The 11,540-nt window shown below is 45.5% G+C and overlaps 2 protein-coding genes across 2 annotated transcripts in view; one reads left to right on the top strand and one right to left on the bottom strand.

Annotated features, from left to right (window-relative positions):
* The window catches only part of LOC144483888 (uncharacterized), a 435,358-nt gene that overhangs the window by 301,370 nt on the left and 122,448 nt on the right, over positions 1–11,540 (top strand). The window lies entirely within an intron of this gene.
* Positions 1–11,540, bottom strand: part of LOC144483897 (uncharacterized) — a 151,135-nt gene that overhangs the window by 1,194 nt on the left and 138,401 nt on the right. Inside the window, 2 exon segments of the mRNA XM_078202476.1 lie at positions 10–428; positions 9,291–10,266. Of these exon segments, the coding sequence (XP_078058602.1) occupies positions 10–428; positions 9,291–10,266 (1,395 nt within the window).

Here is an 11,540-nt window from a genome sequence, read left to right on the forward strand (position 1 = left end):
GTGGATAATTGAGTGAATCCCTTTCCACACTCAGAACAGGTGAAAGGTCTCTCCCCAGTGTGAATTCGCTGGTGGGTCCGCAGGTTAGATGACCGACTGAACCCATTCCCACACACTGAGCAGGTGAATGGCCTCTCCCCGGTGTGAATTCGCTGGTGCTCAGTGAGTTGAGATGATTGTTTGAACCCAGTCCCACAATGAGAGCATCTGAATGGCCTCTCGTCACTGTGAGCACGTTGATGGAGTATCAGGTCCCGGGAACTTTTATAGCACTTCCCACAGTCTGGACATTTGAATGGTCTCTCGTCAGTGTGAACTCGCTGGTGCGCCATCAAGTCAGAGGACCGAGCAAATCCTTTCCCACACTCTGAGCAAGTGAAAGGTCTCTTTCCAGTGTGAACTCGCTGGTGTCTCAACAGGTTGCCTGACTGAGCGAATCCCTTCCCACAGTCGGAGCAATTGAAAGGTCTCTCTCCAGTGTGAACTCGCTGGTGTTGCAGCAGGCTGGATGAGCGAGAGAATCCCTTCCCACACTTGGAGCAAGTGAATGACCTCTCCCCAGTGTGTCTGGGCTGATGAGTTTCCAGTTCACATGGAGATCTGAATCCCTCCCCACATTCCCACTGTTTTTCCCCACTGTGAACAGTGCCTTTTCCTTCCATGTTCAAAATTCACAAATATTCAGCTTACAATAAATTGGGTGACTCCATCTGATCCTGATGGGATGTTTGGTTTGAGTTTTCTGATTGGAAATCCTCCACTTCAGATAATCTAAAATTGATTTTAAACAGAAAAAAGGGGATGAGAAAGAACTCACAAAGGCAGGTTGTGAAATTGAGCTGAATGAATCTGGTCATTTATGGGGCTGGCACAAGGAAAAAGTGACCATGAAACCTGTTTGATCCTTTGTCAGAAGTGAAATGGTCACTAATGTCCTTCAGGGAAGAAAGCCTGCCTCTGGTCTGAGTCTACACAAGGTTCTGGCCTCTGCAAGAACACAAGAAATAGGAGCAGGAATAGGCCATTCAGCCTATCGAGGCTGCTCTGCCTTTCAACCACATGTCATCATCATATTCAATGATGTAGCACCCTGGGCCAGAGAAATCTATGTTACAAGAGAGACAGAGAGAGAGACAGAGAGAAAGTAGCAAGAGACAGGGGCAAATGGGAGGCATTCTCTCGACCTAGAACTGAACCACAATCTCATAATCCCTCAACCTCCACCACCTGGATGGACCTGGAGTATAAATGTTGGGGTCTGATGTTGCAGATATATAGAACGTTGGTTCGGCCGCATTTGGAATACTGCACCCAGTTCTGGTCGCCACACTACCAGAAGGATGTGGAGGCTTTAGAGAGAGTGCAGAGGAGGTTTACCAGGATGTTACCTGGTATGGAAGGGCTTAGTTATGAGGAGAGATTGGGTAAACTGGGGTTGTTCTCCCTGGAAAGACAGAGGATGAGGGGTGACCTAATAGAGGTGTATAAAATTATGAAAGGCATAGATAGGGTGAACGGTGGGAAGCTTTTTCCCAGGTCGGTGGTGACGTTCACGAGGGGTCATAGATTCAAGGTGAGGGGGGCGAGGTTTAACACGGATATCAGAAGGACGTATTTTACACAGAGAGTGGTGGGGGCCTGGAATGCGCTGCCGGGCAAGGTGGTGGAGGCGGACACACTGGGAACGTTTAAGACTTATCTAGATAGCCACATGAACAGAGTGGGAATGGAGGGATACAAAAGAATGGTTGAGTTTGGACCAGGGAGCGGCGTGGGTTTGGAGGGCCGAAGGGCCTGTTCCTGTGCTGTATTGTTCTTTGTTCTTTGACCAGGGCAGCAAGAGTATGTGGACACCATCACCTGCAAGTTCCCCTCCAAGCTACATAGCATCCGAACTTGTCTGACATCCAAGGCTGGATGAGCAGAAATGTCCCCCATTTAAATACTAAAGTTAAAGCTAAAGTTTATTTATTAGTCACAAGTAAGGCTTTCATTAACACTACAATGAAGTTACTGTGAAAGTCCCCTAGTCGCCACGCTCCGGCACCTGTTCGGATCAATGCAGCTAACCAGCATGTCTTTCAGACTGTGGGAGGAAACCGGAGCACTCGGAGGAAACCCACACGGCCATGGGGAGAACATGCAAGCTCCACGCAGACAGTGACCCAAGCTGGGAATCGAACCCGGGTCCCTGACGCTGTGAGGTGGCAGTGCTAACCACTGTGGCACCCATGGCACATATATTGACAAATGCTGATCTACAAACAAATGCTCACTGATCTACAATGCTTCATTTTAAGATGCACCAAGATTGTAAATTTCTTATCCTTGTTTTCCTCCATGGTTGCAATCATCCCAATCTCTGTAATCTCCTCCAGGCCCACACCCTCCGAGATCTCAGCACTCATCTAATTTTGAGCATTCCCGATTTTAATCGTTCCAACATTACTGATTTTGCCTATTTCAGAAGCTCTGGAATTCCCTCCTTAAACCTCTCTGATTCAGCACCTCACTTTTCTCAGTTAAGATTCTCCTTAAAACCTAATATCTCGTCATGTGACTCAAAGTCAATTGTTATTTCATAACATTTCTCTGAAATGTCTTCAAAAGTTTAATTCTATTCATGCACAATATAAATACAAATAATGGTGACTGCCCTGGATATATATCATTGTTCTGCCTCATCAGTCAGAAACTGGAAGTGACAGAGTGAAACAGGCTGATAGAGATTCTCACTTGGAGATAATCAAAATTGTTGCCCCCAACAAAGGTGGCGGCGATGCGCACATTCTGCTGCTCCTGCCCCGAACAAAGATGGGGCCGCGCATGCGCTCTGCTGCTAATGCCTGGATAAAGATAGCGGCCGCTAAACCCAGCTCTGTGAGAAAGCTGCGGCCCCTGCTACAGGGAGGAGGCAACGGTTCACGGGAAACGGTGGGGTATTTTTCCGCATTTGCGGTTTATGTAACGTGTTTACGGAACGTATCCAGTCACACCTGATCCGTGGTTCCCTTCGTCTCGCCATTCTCTCCGTTACGGATGGCAGATCCAAGGAACAAAATCTTGTCTCCGTCGCCATTAACTGGACTGCGCATGCTTCACTCACAGCCAAGCCCCGCCCCCTCATTCACTCTGATTGGTTGGAGGACCAGCCGCTCCGATCGGTCCTCCAGTCCCGCCCTCTCTCCCTAATGGTCCCAAGCAGCTGTCAATCACTCCCTGGGCATTGTGAGGTCCCCGGGAGAGGGCAATGTCGGTGGGCGTGTTTAGTGCAATCTGGATTCTCAGCATTGGCGCGGGAGTGGGGACCTGACTGAAGTTTACCAATTCTGAGGGACATGTTTTGCAGGAAACCTTTCCTCTTGTTAGAGGGGTCAGTAACCAGGCGGTTTGGCTCCTCTCAGAAAAACTCCACGCAGTCAGTTCTGGACACAAGGTCTGTTACTCTAGAATCATAAAATCCCTACAGTGCAGAAGGAGGCCATTTGGCCCATCGAGTCTGCACCCAGGCCCCATCTCCACAACCCCATGCATTCACCTTGCTCGCCCCCCGCCCCTCCCACCCAACACCAAAGGGCAATTTAGCATGGCCAATCCACCTAACCTGCACATCTCTGTGGACATCATTCTATACCAAATTTGTCAAAAGCATACAGAAATAATTATCCATAACTTTATTTCGATTTCAGCCCAGGGAGGAGGGAGTGTGTGTGGGATGGGCATTTACAGATTTGGGGGAACAACAGACAGAAACATATTCCAGAGAAGCTAGAATTGTCGGTTCTGCATCTTAATACTGGACTGACACTGGTTACATTTTAAAATTCATTTTACAGGAAAGGAGAACATTTGCATACAGGAAATTCAAATCAAACATCACATCAAGATCTGATACCCTCATATTATTCATCAGGATCTGAATATCATCAGCCTTAGGATGGAGAAAAACTTCATTTTCTAGATTCAATCTGTGGAAAAACCTTCCAAACATCAGTGTGATTAGAAAAAGCATCAAGATATACACCTGAGTGTTGCAGTGAAGTGAGTTTTGACTAGTTTCACAACCTGAAAAAAAACATTGTTCCAGTGACAGCGGGGGACTCGATAGTAAACTTATTCTGGATGTGAGCAACGCTTCAACTGACTGTCCAACCTGAAGAGGCACAAGAGCTCTGGCTGTATGGAGAAACCATGGAAATGTGAGGATTGTGGTAAAGGATTCAATTATCCATTCCATCTGGAAATCCACTGACACAGCCACATTGGAGAAATCGTGGAAATGTGAGGACTGTGGTAAAGGATTCTATTCCCCATCCCTGCTGAGAAATCACCAATGCATTCACACTGGGGAGAAGCCGTTCACCTGCTCTGTATGTGGGAAGGGATTCACTCAATTAGCCGGCCTCACATTACACCAGCGAGTTCACTCAGGAGAGACCATTCATCTGCTCCGAGTGTGGGAAAGGATTCACCAATTCATCCCACCTGCTGACACACCAACTTATTCACACTGAGGAGAAGCCATTTATCTGCATTCACTGTGGAAAGAGGTTCAGGTCCTCAGCCAACCTCACTGCGCACCAGCGAATTCACACTAGGGAGAAGCTGTACACCTGCTCCGTGTGTGGGGAGGAATTTGCCCAGTTATCCAGCCTCCAGTACCACCAGGAAGTTCACACTCAGGAGAGGCCATTCAACTGCAGTTCTTGTGGGAAGAATTTCAGATCTTCATCCAACCTCATTGAACACCAGCGAGGTCACACTGGGGAGAGGCCAGTTATCTGCTCTATATGTGGGAAGGGATTTACAAAGTCCTCCAACTTGATGATACACCAGTGAATTCATACCGGGGATAGGCCATTTATCTGCTGTGTGTGGGGGAAGGGATTCACTGAGGCAGCTAAAGAGTGGAGACATCAGCGAGTTCACAAGTGACTGAAGGGATTGGATTCTGCTGTTGTTATTGCTGCTGTTTATCACATTCAGGATTGATAATCTGACAATATCTGGTTTGATTTTGCTGATGTTAACAAACCCTATGGCTGGAGTTTAATATTCTGGAGATGTCACTGATTTTTGGGGCTGCAATGTCCCTTTTTAAACGCACGTCCTGTGATCTTTCTCCTAAATTCAAGAACTCAGGAACTGGTTTACAATAAAATAAAACTTTTACTTCAATCCTAAATTGATACAAAATCCAGAAGTCAATGTTTAAAAGGGTCCATTCATTAACATCTCCAATTAGAAAGTGTTGATTAATCCTTGCTGACAATTACTGATTTACACGTTCTTCACAGTGACATTCCCATTCTGAAATGAAATTATCAAGGAACATTGAACAAAATAGTGAAATATTTTACAGACACATCAATTAAAACTTTAACAATCAACATTGATATTGATGCAACTGGAAAGTCGCTGAGTTCAATAATTTCTGACAGCAGCAGCAGCATTTGGTAAAGGTGGAAAACCCAACAAACCAAAAGAGAAAATGCTGGAAAATGTCAGCAGGTCTGGCAGCATCTGTAAGGAGAGAAAAGAGCTGACATTTCGAGTCCAGGTGGCCCCATACACAACAAAGACTGGTTTGAGACCCATTCAGCAGAGATGACGTGTCATTGAAGCAAAAAGCAAAGCCTACTTGATGGTACAACATAAACCCAACAGCTGGAACACTGTGTCACTTGAAAATAGCCAGGAAAAATGTGCAAAAACAGCGCGATACTGTGCCAATAACTCTGGATCTGCTGATAACAAGAAATTCAAAAACTGACAATGCTGAAAAATCTCGGCCGGTCTGATAGCTTCTGTGGAGAGAGAATAGAGCCAACGTTTCCAGCCTGGATGACCCAGCTAGAAGAGAAGTGAACAATTGGTATTGAATCTAAAATGCTGCCAGCTGCTGCGCTGAGAAAAGTGAAATGTTCTAATTACTGAGTGAAAAATGTACTTGTACCATATTTTACATTTAGTCTTGCTGGAAGCTCAAGGGTTTGTATTGCTGATTCTGATCATTCGAGTAGTGATGATATGTAATCAAGAAATTAAAACAAGCTTGTAGTTTAGGAATGACTGGGTTAATCAGAAATCATTTGTGAGAAGTGAATAAGGATGGGGAAATCAGGAAACAATTGCCACTTAATAAGTCTTAAATGTGTTGAATTTCTCAGACAGTGTAGACCGTTTATCCCAGCCAAAAACGCGTCTCTAGCACAGATCTGAAACAAGACAAACTTGATAGGGTGGGGTGATCATGGCCAAGACAAGCTTGATCGGGTGGGGTGATCATGGCCTCTGTGTAAACTCACTACATAAAGGTTAAACAGGATGTCGTAGCAAGCAATGAACCACAAAGTGACTGAAGAGACTTCCAATGGGCTGACGAAAGGCAGATGGAGTTTAATTTAGACAAATGTGAAGTGATGCATTTTGATAGATCGAACCAGGGCATGACTTACTCAGCTAATGGTAAGGCATTGGGGAGAGTTATAGAACAAAGAGATCGAGGGGGACAGGTTCATAGCTCCTTGAAAGTGGAGTCACAGGTGGACAGATTGGTGAAGAAGGCATTCAACATGCTTGGTTTCATTGGTCAGAACATTGAATACAGGAGTTGAGACATCTTATTGAAGTTGTACAAGACACTGATAAGGCCATACTTGGAATACTGTGTCCAGTTCTGGTCACTATTATAAAAAGGATATTGTTAAACTAGAAAGAGTGCAGAAAAGATTTCCTAGGATGCTACTGGGACTTGATGGTTTGAGATATAAAGAGAGGCTGGATAGACTGGGACATTTTTCTCTGGAATGTAGGAGGCTTAGGGGTGATCTTATAGAGGTCTATAAAATAATGAGGGGCATAGATCAGCTAGATAGTCAATAATTTTTCCCAAAGGTAGGGGAGTCTAAAACTAGAGGGCATAAGTTTAAGGTGAGAGAGGAGAGATACAAGAGGGTCCAGAGGGGCAATTTTTTCACACAGAGGGTGGTGAGCATCTGGAACAAGCTGCCAGAGTTAGTAGTAGAGGCGGGTACAATTTTGTCTTTTAAAAAGCGGTTACATGGGTAAGATGGGTAAAGAGGGATATGAGCCAAATGTGGACAATTGGGACTGGCTTTGTGGTTAAAAAGAGGGGCGACATGAACAAGTTGGGCCAAAGGGCCTGTTTCCATGCTTAAACCTCTCTGACTCGAATGGAAATAGCAGGGAATTCACTGAACATCTGTCCCTTGCAAATGATAATTAAATAAATGATTGACATAAACACCAACACCAGCCACCAGCCCCCCCCCCCCCCCCCCCGCCACAGAAATAAGCTACTTAAATGGAATTTTGTGTGGGGAAATCACTTCAAACAACAAAGAGCTTCTCAAAGTGGGTAAAGGTGACTGAGACAGGAGATCGGCATCCTTCTAATCCAGAATCAGGAAACCATTCCGAGGAGAATATCACCTCCAGACACAGAGATCAGTACTTTCTTCATTTGGGATCTTACCTATTACAGGTTGTATGTCTTTTATGTATCATATCTAAACTGTTGCTTCTTAATAACTGAGTGAAAAATCACCGGTGACTTCTATCCATTTTGTGGGTATTTCTGGTCATCTATAATCCCCCCAGACTAAAACCTTACACTTGTCCATGACAGTAACTGAAATAATCGAGAGTAATGATGAGTTAGTTGTGGCTCAGTGGTTCCATTCTTATCTCTGAGTCAGGAGGTTGAGGGTTCAAATCCACATCCAGAAACATCAGCATCAAATCCAGGCTGATATTCTGATGCAGTTCTGAGGGAGCACTGCACTGTCACAGGTCCCATCTTCCAGATGAGACCTTCAACCATGGCCCCATCTGCCCTCTTAGTTGGGTGTAAAACTCCCCAGGATGTTATTCCAAAGAGCAGAGAAGTTTATTGCTTAATATTTATCCCTCAACAATCATCACTGAACAGATTCTCTGCTCACAATCACATGTGTGTGGGATCTTGCTGTGCACAATTTGGGGACTGCATTTCCTACACTAAGGCATTGATTACATTTCAAAGAACTTCATTGGCTGTAAAAGCACTTTGGGACATCCTGAAGTTGTGAAAGGCGCGATTATAAATATAAATCTTCCATTAAGGGGAAAAGACCCAACAATGGAACAATCAGTAACAGGACATCAATCAGTCTCCTCTTAGTGAAATCAAGGACTCCGACACTGAGTTTGTCACAAAGCTGATTTAATTATATACAGATTATTAAACTCCAGCCCAGTTCCAGGGATTATTAACGTCAACTGAGAAAAAAAACTCCAAATGTCAGAATGAACACAGTTGAGTCCCGGATGTGATTAAAGCAGAATCCAACCCCTGGAATCACTTGTTATCTCACTGGTGTGTCTGCAGGGTGAATGAGAATAAATTGCTTCTCTCTCACACTGCAGGTGAAAGGCCTCTCCAGTATCTGTGGGTTGGTGTCTCAGCAGATTACTATTTTCATATTAATTTACAGGATGTGGACATCTCTGTCCACATCCCATTCCGAGGAGATTATCACCTCCAGCGATCAGCGGAGATCAGTATTTCCTTCATCCGGGATCTTATCTATTACAGGTTGTATGTCTTTTATGTATCATATCTAAACTGTTGCTTCTTAATAACTGAGTGAAAAATCACCGATGACTTCTATCCATTTTTCAAACGCTCAGGCCAGCATTTATTGCCCCTTCCTCATTACTCTGTGAAGGTGGTGGTGAGCTGCCTTCTTCAATCACTGCAGTCCCTATGATGCAGGTACACGTGCTGTTAGGGAGGGAGCTTTTAAACCTCTTCTCACAGTCCAACCATTTAAACAGTCTTTTCTCATTGTGAACAAGTTGATGTTCACTGAGATACAATGACTGAGTGAATCCCTTCCCACACATGGAGCAGGTAAACAGCCTCTGCTCAGTGTTGTGCTTGTGTTGCAGCAGATCCATTGCACTTTTAAATCTCGTCACAATCAGAACATCAAAACCATTTATTTTTCGGTCTGAACAAGTTGATGTGAAATAAAGCTGCTGAACTGATTGAATCCCTTGTCTCACACGGAGCAGGTGAACATACTCCCTCAGTGGGAGTGCACTGGTGTTTTAGCAGGCTGGATGACACTTCCCACACTCAAATCAGATGAATGGCCTCCCACCAGTGTGAACCCGCAGGTGTTCAGTGATTTGGGATGAAGTAGTGAATCAGTTCCCAGATGAAGAGCAGCTGAACAGCCTCTCTCAGTGTGAGTGGTTTGGTGTCTCTGCAGATTCCCTGCACTTTTAAAGCTCTTTCCACAGTCAGAGCATTTAAATGGTCTCTTATCAGTGTGAACAAGCTGATGGTTGCTGAGCTGTGATGACTGAGTGAATCCCTTCCCACACACAGAGCAAGCAAACGGCCTCTCCCCTGTGTGAAGAGGCTGGTGTTTCATCAGTTCATTTCTGCTTTTAAACCTCTTCCCACAGTCAGAACATTTACAGGGTCTCTCATCGGAGTGAACAATTTTGTGTCTTCTGAGGTAGGATAAACATGTGAATCCCTTGCCACATAGGGAGCAGGTGAAAGGTTTCTCCCCAGTGTGAAGACTCTGGTGTTCGCTGAGGTGAGATGTCGTAGTGAATCTCTTCCCACACTCAGCGCAGGTGAATGGTCTCTCTCCAGTGTGGATGTGCTGGTGTCGAAGAAGATGGGATGATTTAACAAATCCTTTCCCACAAAAGGAGCAAACAAACGGTCTCTCCCCAGTGTGAACACGCTTGTGTTCAGTGAGGGTGGAATACTGCCTGAAATGTTTCCCACACTGAGAGCAGCTGAATGGTCTCTCCCCAGTGTGAACACGTTTGTGTTCAGTGAGGTGGGAAGCACAAGTGAATCCCTTCCCACACATGGAGCAGGTGAAGGGTTTCTCCCCAGTGTGAACACGTAGGTGTTCAGTGAGGTGAGATACTTGCCTGAAGTTCTTCCCACATTGAGAGCAATTGAATGGTCTCTCGCCAGTGTGAACCCGTTGATGGTGAATTAAACCCTCAGAACTCTTAAAACTGTTCCCACAGTCAGAGCATTTAAACGGTCTGTCCTCAGTGTGAACTCGCTGGTGTGACACCAGGCTAAATGACTGAGCGAATCCTTTACCACACATACAGCAGATGAATGGTCTCTCCCCAGTGTGACTGCGTCGATGAATTTCCAGCTGAGATGGGGTTTTACACACTTTTCCACAGTCTTCACATTTCCACTGTTTCTCCATGGTGCTGGTGTCTTTGTGTCTCTCCAGGTTGGATGATCTGTTAAATCCTCGTCCACACAGAACACGTGTACGGTTTCACCTGACAGTAAATGGTGTGATGTTTTTCAGGCTGTGTAACTGGTTAAAGCTCTTTCCACAGTCAGTTCACTGGAACAGTCTCACTCCAGTGTGTGCATGTGTCTCGATGCTTCTCCAGTCACACTGATGTTTGAAATCTTTTCCCACAGGCAGAACAAACATTTTTCCTTCCACGTTCAAAGGCTAATAGTGTTTAGGTGCTGATAAATCGAATGATTGTAAAATATTCATATGAAATTTGATTTGAGTTTCCAGTCTGTGAATCTTCCCCTTCAAATATCCTGCAAAAGAAGAGAACAAAACTCCTGTCAGTCCAGGATCAAAATTCTGAACAGACAATTCTAGTTTCTCTGGAACATTTTTTCCGCTTGTTCCCCCAAATCTGTAAATCCCCGTCCCACACACTCTCCCTCCTCCCTGGGCTGAAATCCAAACCTATCTCACGATCTCCAACATTCTTTTCCTCCATTCCCAGTTTTCTCCCTCCCTCCCTCTCCTCTGTCTGGATTCAGTTCTGATCAATGACATGTCATTGATGAAGACAAACATCTCGCCAAGGCCATCCCCACACCCCCACTTCTTGCCTTCAAACAACCGCACAACCTCAAACAGACCATTGTCCGCAGCAAACTAACCAGCCTTCAGGAGAACAGTGACCACGACACCACACAACCCTGCCATAGCAAACTCTGCAAGATGTGCCGGATCATCGACACGGATGCCATCATCTCACGTGAGAACACCATCTACCAGGTACACGGTACCTACTCTTGCAACTCGGCCAATGTTGTCTACCTGATACGCTGCAGGAAAGGATGCCCCGAGGCATAGTACATTGGGGAAACCATGCAGACGCTACGACAACGGCTGAATGAACACCGCTCGACAATCACCAGGCAAGACTGTTCTCTTCCTGTTGGGGAACACTTCAGCGGTCATGGGCATTCAGCCTCTGATCTTCGGGTAAGCATTCTCCAAGGCGGACTTCACGACACACGACAGCGCAGAGTCGCTGAGCAGAACTGAGAGCCAAGTTCCGCACACATGAGGGCGACCTAAACCGGGATGTTGGGTTCATGTCACACTATCGGTAACCCCCACAGCTTGCCTCCTGGACTTGCAGAATCTCACTGGCTGTCCTGTCTGGAGACAATACTCATTTCATTAACCTGTGCCTAATGCTCCCTCCACTCACACTGT

This window comes from Mustelus asterias, unplaced genomic scaffold (genome assembly GCF_964213995.1).
Source record: "Mustelus asterias unplaced genomic scaffold, sMusAst1.hap1.1 HAP1_SCAFFOLD_84, whole genome shotgun sequence".
Lineage (NCBI taxonomy): Eukaryota > Metazoa > Chordata > Chondrichthyes > Carcharhiniformes > Triakidae > Mustelus > Mustelus asterias.